Source organism: Pseudophryne corroboree, chromosome 4 (genome assembly GCF_028390025.1).
Source record: "Pseudophryne corroboree isolate aPseCor3 chromosome 4, aPseCor3.hap2, whole genome shotgun sequence".
Taxonomy (NCBI): domain Eukaryota; kingdom Metazoa; phylum Chordata; class Amphibia; order Anura; family Myobatrachidae; genus Pseudophryne; species Pseudophryne corroboree.
This window is the reverse complement of record NC_086447.1, coordinates 59,133,706-59,153,091: the sequence shown is the minus strand read 5'-3', so window position 1 is coordinate 59,153,091 and position 19,386 is coordinate 59,133,706. Positions and strand designations below refer to the sequence as shown.

General features: G+C 47.4%; 1 protein-coding gene across 5 annotated transcripts in view; it reads right to left on the bottom strand.

Moving 5' to 3' along the window:
- Positions 1-8,455: 8,455 nt before the first annotated feature.
- The window catches only part of MSRA (methionine sulfoxide reductase A), a 521,014-nt gene continuing 510,083 nt past the window's right edge, over positions 8,456-19,386 (bottom strand). For all 5 annotated transcript variants that reach the window (XM_063915077.1, XM_063915078.1, XM_063915080.1 and 2 more), the window contains one exon: positions 8,456-16,432. In XM_063915077.1, coding sequence (XP_063771147.1) covers positions 16,271-16,432 — 162 coding nt within the window. In that variant the 3' untranslated portion in view covers positions 8,456-16,270. The remainder of the gene's footprint in view (positions 16,433-19,386) is intronic.

The window sequence follows — 19,386 nt, the reverse complement described above, 5'->3', positions numbered from 1 at the left end:
TCACTTCTATCCATGGAATCCAATTCCTCTAGTAATGTGCCTGACCACTTTACTTTGGCTTTAGAAATCCACGCACAAGCAATAATGGGTCTTAAAGCTACTCCAGTAGCTGTGTATAGTGATTTGAGCGTAGTCTCAATCTTGCGGTCAGCTGGCTCTTTTAAAGCGGTGGACCCAGGGACAGGTAAAACTACCTTTTTAGACAACCTGGACACAGAAGCGTCTACTACAGGCGGGATTTCCCACTTTTTCCTGTCCTCCTCAGGGAAAGGAAAAGCAATGAGAACCCTTTTTGGGATCTGGATTTTTTCTCCGGGTTTTCCCAGGATTTTTCAAACAATGCGTTTAATTCCTTAGACGCAGGGAATGTAAGAGAGGATTTCTTATTGTCAGTAAAGTAAGCCTCCTCTACCTGCTCAGGTACCTTATCAGTAATGTGTAAAATGTCCCTAACAGCCTCAATCATGAGTTGCACCCCCTTAGCAAGGGATGCATCTCCCCCCTGCATATCCCCATCACCGTCCCCTGTATCAGAGTCGGTATCCGTGTCAGCTTGCATTATCTGGGCAAGAGCACGCTTCTTTGGGCATATAATGGGGGCTTTAGATGAGGTAGTGGGAGCTGAATACGACAAAACCTCAACAGACTTTCTTAAAACCTTTGTTTCAGTCTTATAATGAGCTATCCGAGATGAAATCTGGGATATAATGCCCCTAATAGAATCCACCCATGGGGGTTAGGATTCAGAAAGCTGAGAAAGAACCTGGCATTCCTGAGTACATGGAATAGACTCTTCAGGAGTAGATACACACTCTGCAGCACAAGATACAGAGTTCTTAAGGGCCCTATACATTGATCGATCCGCATTCGGCCGCCGGGCAGCTTGGCGGCGGAAGGGGGGGGGGGCAGTGATGGGGGGAGTGAAGTTTCTTCACTCCCCTCATCACCCGGCTCCATAGAAGTGCAGGCAAATATGGACGAGATCGTCCATACTGGCCTGCATGCACAACCGACGGGGCACCAGCGATGAATGAGCGCGGGGCCGCGCATCGTTCATCGCTGGAGCCTCCACACTCAAAGATATGAACGGTATCTCGTTCATTAATGAACGAGATCGTTCATATCTTTGAGTATAATCGCCCAGTGTGTAAGGCCTATTAGACATGCTTATGTGAGATATATACACTTACACACACAGGAAAATGCAGACACAGTTTCCCCCAGAGTACCTTCAGAGAGCCACAGGGTGCCAGGCCGGCGCTGAACTGAATAACCATAATAGGATTAAACAGCTATGATAACACTCCCCCCCCCCCATCTATAACACCCTGGTACTGCAGAGGTATGCTGAAGTTAAGTGGAGGGCAGCGCTCCCTGTCAGCGTCTCTTCAGTGTGATCTGCAGGGAGAAAATGGCACTGGTGAGTGCTGGATCCGCTCTGAGGAGAAGCCCCGCCCCCTGTAATGGTGCGTCCTTCCCGCTTTCACAGATTATACTGGCCTGAGGTGATTTTGCAGCTAACAGTGGGATTAGCCTTTGTTAGTATATGTGACCAGTGTAGGGTATGTTGCGCTGGCCCAGGGCGCCCCTCACAGCGCCGCACACGAAGTGCCGCTGAGCCTTCCGGAGCGCAGCCTGTCAGAGCTGCGCTCCCACCCTTGTGCTGCCATTCCCGCCGGCGACCCGCTTCCCGGGTCGCCGGCGTCATACTCACCACTCTTCTATCTTCTGGCTCTGTTAGGGGGTGGTGGCCGTGCTGCGGGAGGAGCTGTGTGTCCTTTCAGCGGAGATAGAGAACCATTAACCTCTAGAGTTGGTTCCTACGAAGCAGGGAGGCTGTTGCTAGCAGCCTCCCTGTACCTAACATCTTAAAAAAACAATAAAACCAGAAAAACTCCTAGGAGCTCCCCTAGCTGTGACAGGCTCCACCAGGGCACATTTTCTAAACCGAGTCTGGTAGGAGGGGCATAGAGGGAGGAGCCAACCCACACTATTAAACTCTTAAAGTGCCCATGGATCCAAAGGGACCCGTCTATACCACATGGTACTAATGTGGACCCCAGCATCCTCTAGGACGTCAGAGAAAATCAGATGTAATTAATTATAATGGTGTAAACTGAGGGCAATTCCCGCATTACAACCAGACAGACTCTAATGGAACATTGCATTCAGGCATTATTTAGGGTGCAATTAGAGATGGATTTATTTTAGGCATGACAGTGAGGAGATATAAAACTCGTTCCTAAACTTTTGCCTCGGAGACTGAACACACCAAATGTACAGATTGTAAACAAAAGCGTCTCCGCTTAGTCTGGTGATTTTTATGCCTCTTGTAGAAAACACGTCGTCCCTTAAAGTAACTGAATTCCCCAATAGCAATAAAAAGTGCTGAAATATGCATGAGTACAAGAATTGCACATTTCTTTCACCTGTGTCTCATTAAAAAATAATCGTTCTGGCAAATCTGTCGCAGAACATCGATCTTCTCAAGATGCAGAGGGGAAATTCTCCGCCTGCTTGCTGAGAAACACTTCCCTGCTCTGCTAACATCCATCTTGGGAGGCTCACAGGACCTCGAGCAACACAAATAGATTGGTTCGGGCTTTCTGGGGTCATCGGGGCGGAGGGAACAGTGCAAACGAGAAACGTTCTTAAGACAAGTTTGACTCCTGAATAGGAATATATAAAACTGCCGCATATATTCCTTGGAACACGTTGATCAGAGGTCTTTGGGTGTTATATACTGGGAGGAATCGGTGTGAGAGGTCCTGGAATACAGAAGACGCATGGAACTGCCGGTGGTGGCATTGCCATGGGGTACGTAGTAGAAGCATTGCGGTGATGCAATGGGGTCCTGAGAAACCCAGACATCTCCACATTCAGTAATGCCAGGCGGGAACCTGTTCCAACCTGGTCAATAACCAAGCTCTGCCTGGCCTCATGCAGAGCTGGAATAAACACATTTCGCCATTTTATCCTTTGTAAAATGCGTTTCTTTGCTGCTGTGCATGCAGACTGAGACATCCCCATTGTACCTCTCTGTGTTTAGAGAGGCAGGTCAGGGGAGTGAAGGGGCCGGTTGAGGAGGCCAGATTGCAGTTAGAAAAAAGAAAAGAAAAATATGGTGACCAGTCACAGCAAAGCCACTCTGTTTAATAGGAATGACAGACGCTCAGGGGTAGATACTGATTACCTAGGCACAAACATGGTGAGAACGTGCAAACACCACACAGATAGGAAGGTACACCGAGGGAGGGAGGGGGGCAGATACTGATTACCCAGGCCTGGCCTTGTTGGAGGGGCATGGGTCAGCTGCTGAGGAGGATAGATTTGAGGTGCAGCAAAATATATATTTTTTTCTAGAGGCATTGCCACCCCTCCTGGATCTGTCCACGGTAGCAGGCTGTGCGGTGCACAGGGGGCCCACATATTATAGTTACCATTCCAACGCCGCAGATATAACTGGAAAATGGCAACCATTTTCCTGAATATCTGCACAGTAAACTCTACCTGACAACTGTGCTTGTAAGAGGTGAGGGTGTAAAGGGGCGGAGTCCACATGGGGACCAACTCCTCTCTTAAACCACTCTATACAGCATAGAAGAGTGGTCTCCAACATCTGCAGCCGCTGGGGTCTCTTAGAGGGTCCCAAGACCTTTGCAGATGTGACGCAGCCTCGGCTTGAAGGACACAATATTTTCTGGTTATGGATAAAGGAAGCAGCAACACAGGAAATCTGTTCTCTCAGGTTATGGCATAAAATCCATAGTGTAATAAGGCCGTAGAATGTCACAATCTAATTGAAAGAATATACTGGAGTTCCTGAGGTAATACTAAAGTCTCAGACAATTTATCATTGATCACCATCATGACAAACGTAACCTTTGAAGATAGGAAATTATTATTATATTATTTATTTTTTTACAACGACTGTGAGAAAATGCGCACAAGGTAAGAAGTGTGTCAGTATACAGTGCAGGGAATTGTTTTGTTTTAATCTATCCCACACATAGGGGGGTATCCAATTAGCCGCAATAACGCGTTTCGCAATAAAGTATAACATTTGTAATAATTCGTTATCCAATTAGCTGCAAAAAGTTATTGGTGATAAATCTCTATACGGTTTATCGCAAATTTCTCTTCACCATCTCTGAGCAGGTGATAAGTAGTGCAAAATCCCTATTTTAAGTTAAAAATGTTGGGATTTGGTTCAGAAGCCCCAAGACACCCCTCTGAATGACTAATTTTAAACTACTTGTTCTACCCGTTCTTTGCACGGGAGTTTCTGATTTTCACGGTTGTAAATATAAATGAGTGTTAAAATTGTGGTAAATCTATAGAGATGTAAATTTAAGATGGCTTAATGTAAGTAAATATGAATCCATGGTTCTTGGCATTACCTGAGGAGCACCTGTAGCAGATATGGTAAAAAGTGGCTGGACCATTTTTGTAGTTTATTAAATTCTACACACTGGAGGTGCAATCCAAATTTTGATCCGATTGTCCGTTTGGGCGTTATTGTTCATTCAACGCAAGCCACATATCGATAATGACGTCATTATGTCCACTCCCTGTTCATCATAGTTTTCCTATTTCCCACCTGCAGGATACCTATGTTACATTTCAGCTTCCTAACATATCGGGAAGTAAGAGAATGAGTGATGAGTCAGTCAGTGAGTGAGGGAGGACTTTCACATTTATATATATCTAGATTGGCCAATAAGGACATGTCATTTTTGGGGTCAAAAAATGCAAAGTGATTGAAATTGGGGTATAAGGTATGGGACAGGTATATTGGGGTGCGTTATGAGTGGGACAAGTGTTTTTAGACTTGTGGGTGGGAGTAATCGGTCCGTTTCCACTTTTAATTAAAGTCCCCTAAAATAGGCCAAATATATACTTATACCCATTTGTATGTACCCCAAATTTAATGAGAGCGCTTATTTTGCTGACAAAATTAGTTTTAAATAATTTTTTCACATTTAAAATTTTTTTACACCATAGAGTTTTATTATGGCCACTAATAGACTTCTATAATGTTTTCCTATATTAGTTTGGCATTTTGGGGCTACAGGCAGATTTCCCCACTTTCTCCCATACTTATCTCTGCTTTTGCCGGATAGAATTATCACGCGAATCCTGTTTCTGCCATTTTGGACTAGGATAGGTGCAAAAAACGGGTGTGTGCAAGCTGTGATAAGCTGATATTTCTGGAGATAGCTGCAATAACCTTTGCCGCGTCACGGATCGCGTTATTGCGGCTAATATGGATACCCCTGATAATCTGAAATATTCATCTCAGGAAGTGAACTGCAGAGGTGCCAGAAAACAAAATGGATTCCTAATAAAATATACAGGCTATATACCCCACATTGTGTGCCCGGGCTGATGACATATTTCTATTATTTGCGGTGCCTATAATAAGCCCCGTCTTCTGCGTCACAGGTTATCAGTAAAATCACTATTTCTGGCTGTCTTGTTCCTGATGACCACGTTACCCCTGAGTCAGCGAACCTGTCTTTCCTCCGGCACAGTCCTCTGATGGCCGCACCAGCAATTTCATGTGAGAATGATGTACTGTATTATTGATGGTTTTATTCAGTGTAATATTTTATCCACGAATTTCACCATTTATTATTTAGCGTGTAAGATGTGCCGGGCTGAGCTGGGATTCACATGTTCCACAGCACACAGGTTTGTGTGGAGATCTCCAGATTTTGTCACATCATAGATAACACTTGAAGAGATGACAAATCCAGGGCAAAGTGTGCAGGAAACAAAATTCCTCTTCTCCCCCATTCTCACGGGGGTCCCAAATGCTCCTCAGGGCCACACGTAGAGATCGATGTACAGATGCGTCCTCATACGTCAAGCCTCAATACCTCCTAACTCCCTGGGGACAGCCGTGCAGCGTGCACGGCCCCTGGGATTCAGCATACTCCATTATGGAGTTTAGCCCGCCCCCCAGACTGATATTGGCCGAGGGGGCGGGCTTGACTGTAAAATGGCTTATGCTGATTCCCTGGCGCCACAAGGCAGCTGGGAATCAGCGCTGGGGCTGGCGATGCCCGCGGGTGATCGCCAGGCGATAACCTCGCCATGCCCCCCCCCCCAGCACCTTCCCCCCTACTCCCACGCCAATTTAAAAACACCCCCCAGGGGGTTTTTAAATTAAAACCCACCACTGCAGGGGTTAACAGTGTATGAGGACACATCTGTAAGAGAGTGTGTGTAGCAAGTTAGTGTGTGATTGGATTGTGATGACACAGAATGAGGGCAGTGCAGTCACACAGTCTATGTAGCAGGTTAGTGTGTGACTGGATGGTGATGTCACAGAGTGAGCACAGCGCAGTGACAAAGTCTATCTAGCAGGTTAGTGTGTGACTGGATGGTGATATTATAGGGTGACACCACTGGCATATTTATAATGGGTGCAGTGTGTTGGTTGCACATGGGCCCCCGGGGTCTAGGGGAGCCTACACCGCACCCATTATTTTCAATACTTACCCTCCAGAGTCCCGTGGCACAAAAGCAGCAGTGCTGCAGAAATCACTGGGAAAATGGTGTGGCAGGCAAAATTACTGGGAAAATGGCCACTGTGCAATCTTCCTGGAGACCTGCACATGCGCTCTAGACTCTGGGACAGCGCTAGGGTCCCCTAGTGATCCTAGTGCCCAGAGCTACAGTGCTGCCGGCTAAAGAAAAGGGGGCTCAGACGGACACGGGACTCCTCTCTAGATGTGCCCCAGGTGAGCGCAGCGCAGTCACACAGTCTATGTAGCAGGTTAGTGTGTGATTAGATAGTGACATTACAGAGTGAGTGCAGCGCAGTCACACAATCTATGTAGCAGGTTAGGTTGTCACTGAATGGTGATGTCACAGAGTGAGGCAGCGCAGCCACACAGTGTATATAGCAGGTTAGTATGTGACTGGATGGTGATGTCACACAGTGAGTGCAGCGTAGTCACACAATCTATGTAGCAGGTTAGTGTGTGACTGGATGGTGATGTCACACAGTGAGTGCAGCGTAGTCACACAGTATATATAGCAGGTTAGTATGTGACTGGATGGTGATGTCACACAGTGAGTGCAGCGTAGTCACACAGTATATGTAGCAGGTTAGTATGTGACTGGATGGTGATGTCACACAGTGAGTGCAGCGTAGTCACACAGTATATATAGCAGGTTAGTATGTGACTGGATGGTGATGTCACACAGTGAGTGCAGCGTAGTCACACAGTATATGTAGCAGGTTAGTGTGTGACTGGATGGTGATGTCACAGAGTGAGCGCAGCACAGTCACCCAGTCTATGTAGCAGGTTAGTGTGTGATTGGATAGTGACATTACAGAGTGAGCGCAGTGCAGTCACACATCCTATGAGTTTCATTATGCATCCACTCACATTAACTATTGCTTGGGCTACAGTATGTGAAAACTTCCTGCTACTGCTCTGATACCATAATATCATTTCATCTCTCCACAACAGATACCCCCAGGTGTCACTTGTGAGGTGCAGCAAACTATAATTTAGCCCAGCACTGCAGTGGATAATGAATGAGGTAGGTCCGCAGCAGGGGGCCTGAGGTCCAGGTTATAATGATTCCTTCTTACACCTGAATGTTGCAGCACACGCGGGGTCATTTACCTTTCGCCATCTGTTCAGTGACGCTGAGGCAACAACTCACTGGAGCAAGGTGATAGTAGCTGAGCGCCTCTGCCAGGGCTGCAGCACATGCTGGAGCAAGGACTGTACTCTGCAGTGCTCTCTGATCCAGACTGCAGGCGGAGCACAGACTGACTTACTCTTGTTTTCCGAACATGGAACCCAACCAAGTCCCTGTTCAGTCATCTATGGCAGAATTCAAAAATTAATTGAAATAAATAAGGGGGATAAATGACACGGTATTAGTCAGTGGGGTTTCAGAAAGAAGAAAAAAACAACGCAGCAGATTTTTTTTTTTTTGCATTTTACTAACTGATTACATTTTCTTTATTCCTGTGAATTGATTCCTGACACGTAGCACTTAGATAAACACATTTTCCAAAATGATATGTAATTTTAGCACAATGTGTCATGCAGCAGGCGTGAGGCGCTGGGAACACTGTACCGTGGGCGTGAATGTTCTGGTACAGGCAACAGAAACCTACATTTCATCTGACTCCTAATGTGCACCCGTCACGGTCCGCGCAGAGGAGCCGCCATTTTCTGGGCCGAATCAATGTTCAAGAGAATGCAGCCTGCCGGATCAGTAGGATCTAGCAATGTTACTGAGGTACGAGGTATGAGGCACTTCATGACTGACACACTGGTTATTGGGTCAGCCCCCCAGACTGAATGACTCTGTGTGGAGGTGATGGGTGCACAGTAGTAAGTCAGGTTCCTCAGTTAAAAATAGTTTTTATATCATAGGAGCCAGTGCCTCTAGTAAACACACAAAGCAGCATAATAGGGAATTTGCTTTAGACAACAAAGATACTTTATTATACTTGTTTCCTCCCAGCATATGTGATAATAGTACATCCCTGAGAAAATAAGAATTTACTTACCGATAATTCTATTTCTCGGAGTCCGTAGTGGATGCTGGGGTTCCTGAAAGGACCATGGGGAATAGCGGCTCCGCAGGAGACAGGGCACAAAAAAGTAAAGCTTTTACCAGATCAGGTGGTGTGCACTGGCTCCTCCCCCTATGACCCTCCTCCAGACTCCAGTTAGGTACTGTGCCCGGACGAGCGTACACAATAAGGGAGGCAATTTGAATCCCGGGTAAGACTCATACCAGCCACACCAATCACACCGTACAACTTGTGATCTAAACCCAGTTAACAGTATGATAACAGAAAGAGCCTCTTAAAGATGGCTCCTTAACAATATAACCCGAATTTGTTAACAATAACTATGTACAGTATTGCAGATAATCCGCACTTGGGATGGGCGCCCAGCATCCACTACGGACTCCGAGAAATAGAATTATCGGTAAGTAAATTCTTATTTTCTCTATCGTCCTAAGTGGATGCTGGGGTTCCTGAAAGGACCATGGGGATTATACCAAAGCTCCCAAACGGGCGGGAGAGTGCGGATGACTCTGCAGCACCGAATGAGAGAATTCCAAGTCCTCTTTTGCCAGGGTATCAAATTTGTAGAATTTTACAAACGTGTTTTCCCCCGACCACGTAGCTGCTCGGCAGAATTGTAATGCCGAGACCCCTCGGGCAGCCGCCCAAGATGAGCCCACCTTCCTTGTGAAATGGGCCTTAACAGATTTAGGCTGTGGCAGGCCTGCCACAGAATGAGCAAGTTGAATTGTGTTACAAATCCAACGAGCAATCGTCTGCTTAGAAGCAGGGGCACCCAACTTGTTGGGTGCATATAGTAACCACAGCGAGTCAGATTTTCTGACTTCAGCCGTCCTTGAAATGTATATTTTTAAGGCTCTGACAACGTCCAACAACTTGGAGTCCTCCAAGTCGCCAGTGGCCGCAGGCACCACAATAGGTTGGTTCAGGTGAAACGCTGATACCACCTTAGGGAGAAAATGCGGACGAGTCCTCAGTTCTGCCCTATCCGAATGGAAGATTAGATAAGGGCTTTTATAAGATAAAGCCGCCAATTCAGATACTCTCCTGGCGGAAGCCAGGGCCAGTAACATAGTCACTTTCCATGTGAGATATTTAAAATCCACCTTTTTCAATGGTTCAAACCAATGGGATTTGAGGAAATCTAAAACTACATTTAGATCCCACGGTGCCACCGGAGGCACCACAGGAGGCTGTATATGCAGTACTCCTTTAACAAAAGTCTGTACCTCAGGAACTGAGGCCAATTCTTTTTGGAAGAATATTGACAGGGCCGAAATTTGAACCTTAATAGATCTCAATTTGAGACCCATAGACAATCCTGATTGTAGGAAATGTAGGAAACGACCCAGTTGAAATTCCTCCGTCGGAACACTCCGATCCTCGCACCACGCGACATATTTTCGCCAAATGCGGTGATAATGTTTCGCGGTGACTTCCTTCCTTGCCTTAATCAAGGTAGGAATGACTTCTTCTGGAATGCCTTTCCCTTTTAGGATCTGGCGTTCAACCGCCATGCCGTCAAACGCAGCCGCGGTAAGTCTTGAAAGAGACAGGGACCCTGTTGTAGCAGGTCCCTTCTCAGAAGTAGAGGGCACGGGTCGTCCGTGACCAACTCTTGAAGTTCCGGGTACCAAGTCCTTCTTGGCCAATCCGGAGCCACTAGTATTGTTCTTACTCCTCCTCACCGTATAATCTTCAATACCTTTGGTATGAGAGGCAGAGGAGGAAACACATATACTGATTTGTACACCCAAGGTGTTACCAGTGCGTCCACAGCTATTGCCTGTGGATCTCTTGACCTGGCGCAATACTTGTCCAGTTTCTTGTTGAGGCGAGACGCCATCATGTCTACCATTGGTCTTTCCCAACAGTTTATTAGCATGTGGAAGACTTCTGGATGAAGACCCCCCTCTCTCGGGTGAATATCGTGTCTGCTGAGGAAGTCTGCTTCCCAGTTGTCCACGCCCGGGAAGAACACTGCTGACAGTGCTATTACGTGATTCTCCGCCCAGCGAAGAATCTTGGCAGCTTCTGCCATTGCACTCCTGCTTCTTGTGCCGCCCTGTCTGTTTACATGGGCGACCGCCGTGATGTTGTCCGACTGAATCAACACCGGTTTTCCTTGCAGGAGTGGTTCCGCCTGGCTTAGAGCATTTTAGATTGCTCTTAGTACCAGAATGTTTATGTGAAGAGACTTTTCCAGGTTCGTCCATACCCCCTGGAAGTTTCTTCCTTGTGTGACTGCTCCCCAACCTCTCAGGCTGGCGTCCGTGGTCACCAGGATCAAATCCTGTATGCCGAATCTGCGGCCCTCCAATAGATGAGCCTTTTGCAACCACCACAGAAGATATACCCTTGTCCTTGGCGACAGGGTTATTCGCAGGTGCATCTGAGGATGCGACCCTGACCATTTGTCCAACAGATCCCTTTGGAAAATTCTTGCATGGAATCTGCCGAATGGAATTGCTTCGTAAAAAGCCACCATTTTTCCCAGGACTCTTGTGCATTGATGTACAGACACCTTTCCTGGTTTTAGGAGGTTCCTGACAGGTCGGATAACTCCTTGGCTTTTTCCTCGGGAAGAAAAACCTTTTTCTGAACCGTGTCCAGAATCATCCCTAGGAACAGCAGACGTATCGTCGGAAAACAGCTGCGATTCTTGGAATATTTAGAATCCAGTCGTGCCGTCGAAGAACTACTTTAGATAGTGCTCTTCCGACCTCCAACTGTTCTCTGGAACTTGCCCTTTTTAGGTCGTGCAAGTAAGGGATAATTTAGATGCCTTTTTTCTTTGAAGAAACATCTTTTCGGCCATTACCTTGGTAAAAAGGCCCGGGGTGCCGTGGATAATTCAAACGGCATCGTCTGAAACTGATATTGACAGTTCTGTACCACGAACCAGAGGTACCCTTGATGAGAAGGACAAAATTTGGACATGGAGGTAATCCTTGATGTCCAGGGACACCATATAGTCCCCTTTTTTCCGGTTCGCTATCACTGCTCTGAGTGACTTTATCTCGATTTGAACCTTTTATGTAAGTGTTCAAAACATTTTAGATTTAGACTATGTGTCACCAAGCCGTCTGGCTTCAGTACCACAATATAGTGTGGAAAAATAATACCCTTTTTCGTAGGAGGGGTACTTTGATTATCACCTGCTGGATATACAGCTTGTGAATTGTTTCCAATGCTGCCTCCCTGTCGGAGGGAGCCGTTGGTAAAGCAGACTTCAGGAACCTGCGAGGAGAAGATGTCTCGACTCTCCAATCTTTACCCCTGGGATAATACTCGTACGATCTAGGGGTCAACTTGCGAGTGATCCCACTGCGCCCTGAGACTCTTGAGACTACCCCCCCACCTTGAGTCCGCTTGCACGGCCCCAGCGTCATGCTGAGGACTTGGCAGACGCGGTGGAGGGCTTCTTTTCCTGGGAAAGGGCTGCCTGCTGCAGTCTACTTTCCTTACCTCTATGTCTGGGCAGATATGACTGGCCTTTTGCCTGCATGCCCTCATGGGAAAGGAAAGATTGAGGCTGAAAAGACGGTGTCTTTTTTAGCTGAGATGTAACTTGGGGTAAAAAAGGTTGGATTTCCCAGCTGTTGCTGTGGTCCCCAGGTCCGATGGACCGACCCCCAAATAACTCCTTCCCTTTATACAGCAATACTTCCATCTGCCGTATGGGATCTGTATCACCTGACCACTGTCGTGTCCCTGACATCTTCTGGGAGATATGGACAACGCACTTATCTTGATGCCAGAGAGCAAATATCCCTCTGTGCATCTCACATACATATATATAGAATGCATCCTATTAAATGCTCTACATGAATAAAATATTTTCAGTCAGGGAATCCGACCAAGCCAACCCAGCACTGCATCTCCAGGCTGATGGCGATCGCTGGTCGCAGTATAACCACCGTATGTGTGTATATACTTTTTAGGATATTTTTCCAGCTTCCTATCAGCTGGCTCCTTGAGGGCGGCCGTATCTGGAGACGGTAACGCCACTTGATAAGCGTGTGAGCGCCTTATCACCCTAAGGGGTGTTTCCCAACGTACCCTAATTTCTGGCGGGAAAGGGTATAACGCCAATATTTGCTATCGGGGTAACCCTACGCATCATCACACACTTCATTTTATTTTATCTGATTCAGGAAAAACTACAGGTAGTTTTTTCACTCCCACATAATACCCTTTCTTGTGGTACTTGTAGTATCAGAAACACGTAACACCTCCTTCATTGCCCTTAACGTGTGGCCCTAATGAGAAATACGTTTGTTTATTCACCGTCGACACTGTATTCAGTGTCCGTGTCTGTGTCTGTGTCGACCGACTGAGGTAAATGGGCGTTTTTAAAAACCCTTGACGGTGTTTCTGAGACGCCTGGACCGGTCCTAATAGATTGTCGGCCGTCTCATGTCGTCAACCGACCTTGCAGCGTGTTGACATTCTCACGTAATTCTCTAAATAAGCCATCCATTCCGGTGTCGACTCCCTAGAGAGTGACATCACCATTACAGGCAATTTCTCCGCCTCCTCACCAACATCGTCCTCATACATGTCGACACACACGTACCGACACACAGCACACACACCGGGAATGCTCTGACAGAGGACAGGACCCACTAGCCCTTTGGGGAGACAGAGGGAGAGTCTGCCAGCACACACCAAAAACGCTATAATTATATAGGGACAACCTTATATAAGTGTTTCTCCCTTATAGCATCTTTTATATATATACAATATCGCCAAAATCAGTGCCCCCCCTCTCTGTTTTAACCCTGTTTCTGTAGTGCAGTGCAGGGGAGAGCCTGGGAGCCTTCTCTCCAGCTTTTCTGTGAGAGAAAATGGCGCTGTGTGCTGAGGAGATAGGCCCCGCCCCTTTTTCGGCGGGCTCGTCTCCCGCTATTTTTGAAGTTAGGCAGGGGTTAAATATCTCCATATAGCCTCTGTGGGCTATATGTGAGGTATTTTTTGCCTCTAATAAGGTTTTTATTTGCCTCTCAGAGCGCCCCCCCCAGCGCTCTGCACCCTCAGTGACTGTTGTGTGAAGTGTGCTGAGAGGAAAATGGCGCACAGCTGCAGTGCTGTGCGCTACCTTTATGAAGACTCAGGAGTCTTCAGCCGCCGATTTTGGACCTCTTCTCTCTTCAGCGTCTGCAAGGGGGCCGGCGGCGCGGCTCCGGTGACCATCCAGGCTGTACCTGTGATCGTCCCTCTGGAGCTAGTGTCCAGTAGCCAAGCAGCAAATCCACTCTGCATGCAGGTGAGTTCACTACTTCTCCCCTAAGTCCCTCGTTGCAGTGATCCTGTTGCCAGCAGGACTCACTGTAAAGTAAAAAACCTAAGCTAAACTTTCTCTAAGCAGCTCTTTAGGAGAGCCACCTAGATTGCACCCTTCTCGTTCGGGCACAAAATCTAACTGGAGTCTGGAGGAGGGTCATAGGGGGAGGAGCCAGTGCACACCACCTGATCTGGTAAAAGCTTTACTTTTTTGTGCCCTGTCTCCTGCGGAGCCGCTATTCCCCATGGTCCTTTCAGGAACCCCAGCATCCACTTAGGACGATAGAGAAAATGGAGGCTATAGAACTCAGGCTGACAAGATTACAGTATCCTAGCAGGGATGGGAGGCAATCAATTTGCCAGTTGTTGGGATCCTGACGCCGGAATAGCGTGGGAATAGATCCTGTGGCGAGTGCAGCGTGCTTGCTAGGGGACGCGTAGCATTCGCCCCCGCTGCCGGCATCCAGTCCACCAGGAATATATATGAATTCCACAGGGATATGTCTAAGGGTCTGGTGAATATGTGAATCAATAGTACTAGCTTAGTGACCAACCAGGGACAGACATTTCAGAGACACTTAGGGGTCTATTCATGAAGCAGTGAAAAGTGTGGAGAAGTGAGCCTGTGGAGAAGTTGCCCATGGCAACCAATCAGCATTAAAGTAACATTTATAATTTGCATACAATACAATTGTACGGAGCAGCTGATTGGTTGCCATGGGCAACTTCTCCACAGGCTCACTTCTCCACACTTTTCTCTGCTTCATTAATAGACCCCATAAACTGATGTTACTTTACTACTGTTGCATTGGTGCAAATGTGTCATAGTACCGAGGCATCTTCTTCCAGTGTGTTACACAGTGATGGGGAATCTGATATACTTAAGGGACACACATGTTCCTCATGTAATTACTAAAAAGCCCTAAAACAGCCTTGGCACCCCCACAACACCCATCCTAAAATGCCCACACATGCTCCAAAATTCTACCACATGCCCCTCAGGCCTCTTACTTGCTCCACAATGCTCCTATACGCCAGCAACGTCCCCTTTTGTGGTCAGAGCACCACTTGCTATGAACTGGCCCGAAATGTCACTCAGATCTCTCCACAAGCCCCCAAATCACTAGCTAATGTGCCCAGCGGGAAGGGAAGGGAGCATGTGCACCTCCTCCTACCATTAGATGTGGTGAATGACATCCGTGCAGTGGGCAGAGAGGGCCAGATAATATGGAAGCCGGCTGCCCCTGTTCAGTCTTACTCTCTTTGGGGTCTATTGAAAAGTAGAGATAAGCGGGTTCGGATGTAACGCCAGAATTAACGCCAGATCGGTTTTATCTGGATTTTTCTTATTGGCTATCCAAAACACATGACATCCGTGAGCCAATAAGGTGCCGTTTTGAGAACCGAGTAAATCCGAGTAAAAACGAACCCGCTCATCTCTAGTGAAAAGAGTACAGATTTTAGCCAGTGGAGAAATTTCCCACGGCAACCAATCAGCGGCTGCATATAATTTTATAGAATGCACTTGCTAAATGTTACTGCAATGCTGATTGGTTGCCATGGGCAACTTCTGCACTGGCTCCCTTTTCCGCTCTTTTCACTGCGTTATGAATAGACCCCTTTATAACATAAAGCAGAGAATAAGTCCCATTGGTAGACTAGAGCTGCATGTGCAGGGGAAGGCCCCCCAGGCCTGGTCTTGTCCCACCACCGGTTTAACATGTACTAGACAGATAAAAACTAACTCATGATTGAGTGCTATGGTTTAGTGCTAAGTTATGCCTAAATATTAGTAAATGACCCTCACAGTTTATTTGTCTGTGTTGAGCTAGCTACAAATGTGGGTGTTCCACATTACTGCTATGCTACCAGATCAGGCGCGTTTTGTGATGGGGGAAATGACCATCTCAAGGGCTCTTGGTCAACCACTCACACCCTCAGGAGAACATAATTTATACCCCGATTTGTTCACATCTAATTGGATTTTGAGGGGCAGAGTTTAAAGTTGTCTTTTGGCCGGAGCAGTGATATCAGACTGTTTACGAAACCACCATTGTGCAGTCTGTTTCCAGCCTCAATGCACTATCGTAGGCAAACCAGGCTCTTTCGCCTGTCACGGTTTTTGGCCGCAGCTATGGTTAGGAGGCATCAGCTGGCATTGTGCGGTCAGACGACTAACACTAGAGGCTATATTCTAATAAGATGGGGTGCTATAAACTCATTAGCTTATGAGAAGAGTTTGGTGCAGAGAAGCGGCTGATATATTTGAAGCGTGGAAGGAAAGAAGGTGATTACTGTATGATGTGTCTATATGGGAGTAATTGAGAAAACCTGCACTATAGATGGCCGTTTTAGAAGGATCCGAGTCATCAGCTGAGTATGAAGCATTCTGGTAACCCTAGTAACTATCTACTTGAGGCCAATTGGGCAGGTGACCCCGGTGCCGCCCAGTCCACAGTAACCGTTGGGTGTCTTGCTCAGATACTGCTGGTGATAATCTTCTGCGTAGTAAAAGTGTTCTGCCGGGCGGATTTCCGTGGTAATATTTCCATATCCTTTCGCAGTCAGCTCCTGTAAGAAAAATGGAGGCATTCAGTTAACTATGCCAGAACCCAGCATACTGCATATAATGACACATATCTCTATACAGTACATGGATATTCATAGCAAATATGCGAACAAAGGGGGATTTAAAAGAATGGGGAGACCAGGACTTCAGCTACTCACACTAAGGGTATGCCAACAAGCCCATGACTCAGTAAGGATAGGCCCAAGGCACAGTACGGACAACTCGACATGCCCATGGCAAAGTAAGGGCAAGCCAAAACATCCATGCCACAGTAAGGGTTTGCCAACATGCCCATGGCACAGTAAGGGCTGGCCAACATGCCCATGGCACAGATCGGGCAGGCCAACACAACCTTGGCACAGTAAGGGCAGGCCAACACGTCCATCCCACAGTAAGGGCAGGCCGATACTCTCATGGCACAGTAAGGGCAGGCCGACATGCCCATGGCACAGTAAGGGCAGGATGACACTTCCATGGCACAGTAAGAGTAGGCCGACACGCCCATGACACACTATGGGAATGCCAAAACGCCCATGGCACAATAAGGATATGCCAACAAGCCTATGGTACAGTAAGTGCAGGCCAATATATCCATGGCACAGTAAGGGCAGGCCAACACGCCCTTGGCACAGTAAGGGCAGGCAGACACGTCCTTGGCACAGTAAGGGCAGGCCGACATGTCCATGGCACAGTAAGGGTAGGCCGACATGCCCATGGTACAGTAAGGGCAGGTCAACACGTCCATGGCACTGTAAGGGCAGGCCGACACACCCATGGCACAGTACGGACAACCCGACACACCCATGGCACAGTACGGACAACCCGACATGCCCTTGGCATAGTAAGGGCAACCCGACAGGTCCATGGTACAGTAAGCATAGGCGACGCACCCATGGCACAGTAACGGCAGGCCAACACATCCATGGCACAGTAAGGGTATGCCAACACGCTCATGACACGGAAAGGGCAGGCAGACTTGCCCATATCACAGTAGAGGGAAGGCCAACACGTCCAAGGCACAGTAAGGGTAGGCCAACACCCCCATGGCACAGTAAGGACAGGTCAACATGTCCATGGCAAAATAAGGGCAGGCCGACATGCCCATGGCACAGTAAGTGTAGACTGACACCTCCTTTGCACAGTAAGTGTATGCTGACACCACCACGGTATAGCAAGAGTGGGCTGACACCTCCATGGTACAACAAGCGCAGGCTGACACCGCCATGGCCCAATATGTATTAAACTGTTAACGCATTAGGGGGTATATGCAATTGCGTTCGAATTGCCGCAAATGTCGAAAAACGGGGCATTTTCGACACAAAAAAAATATTCGACAATGCAATACAGTACTTTTCGACAAAAAAAATGACTTTTCAGATTCGACTTTTTAAAATTCGTCAGTTGTCAAATTCGACATGTCTCAATGGTAAAAATGCGGCTTTTCGACAAAAGTATATTCAATTGAAGAATGTCGATTCGACAACAGTGCTTTTCGACAGTCATTTCGTCAATTTCATTCCGCCTCACTTTGCTGGCGGAATCTAATAAAAAAATTTAAAAACATGTTTTTTTTGTGTGGTTTTTTTATTGCTAATAGCATATCTATTTATATTAGAAGGGATTAGGTACTTGGTTTGTCTATTAGGAGACACAACTATTATTTATATATTTTAAAATAATATTTTTTTTTAACTGACTAAAATAGAGAGAGCATGGTTTTCAGTGGGAAGGGGTGGGAATGGGTTAAAATCCAGAAAACAAATTGCGTGGGGTCCCCCGCCTCGGCCTCTGTGAGCCGGTCCTGGTTGTAAAATACGGGGGAAAAATTGACTTTGCGATCAGCGGTGAGGTTACCCGTGGTCAGCCTCTGACAGCGAGTGACCTCACCGCTGACCGCAAAGTTCCCACCATTGTAGATAATGGAGAGACTGTGCGATGCACTGTCTGACAGCTCAGACGCGCATAGCCAATTAGGAGAGTGCCACGACATGGCGCTCCCTGATTGGCTGAAGGGACCCTCTGTGACAGGAGTCACGGGGGGTCTCAGTAATCGGGGAAAGGGGTCCCATGTGTAAACATGGGACCCCTTTCAGTGCGTGGATCGGGTATGCGGTTTGTTTTTTTGCCAAGTACGTGGATTACAAAAAAAGAACAGGACACACTGGATTTAGGTGAGTATAATTTTATTTTCAGGTACCCCGGATTCTGGTACCCCGGATTCTACTTGGAGACGTGGACAGAGTCGGCGTGTGAACATAGGTAAGTATGGGGTATTTTTTTGCAGAAGAACTACAGGTACCAGCGGGCCCGTTTTACCCCCGCATGCCGGTGCTTGTGGTTCTCCAAGTACCAGCTTGCGGGGGAGGCTTGCTGGGACTTGTAGTTCTTCTGCAAAAAACAATATTCTTTTATTTTACACAAGGCTATCAGCCCCCCATCCGCAGCCCATGGATGGGGGGGGGGACAGCCTCGGGCTTCACCCCTGGCCCTTGGGTGGCTGGAGGGGGGGGACCCCTTGATTTAAGGGGTCCCCACTCCTCCAGGGTACCCCGGCCAGAGGTGACTAGTTGGGGATTTAATGCCACGGCCGCAGGGACCGGTATAAAAGTGTCCCCCGGCTGTGGCATTATCTCTCCAGCTAGTGGAGCCCGGTGCTGGTGTTAAAAATACGGGGGGCCCCTACGCTTTTTGTCCCCCGTATTTTTTGCACCAGGACCGGACGCAGAGCCCTGTGCTGGTTCTAAAAATACCGGGGATCCCCTGTCAATTTTTTCCTCGTATTTTTACAACCAGGACCGGCTCAAAGAGCGCGAGGCTGGTTATGCTTAGGAGGGGGGACCCCACGCAATTTTTTTTAGGGTTTTTTAACCATTTTTGTGCCGTCCGAAAAGTCGAATCCAGGAAGCACTTATACGTCAATTGGTCCGTTTTTCGACAGCGGGACTGTCGAATACGT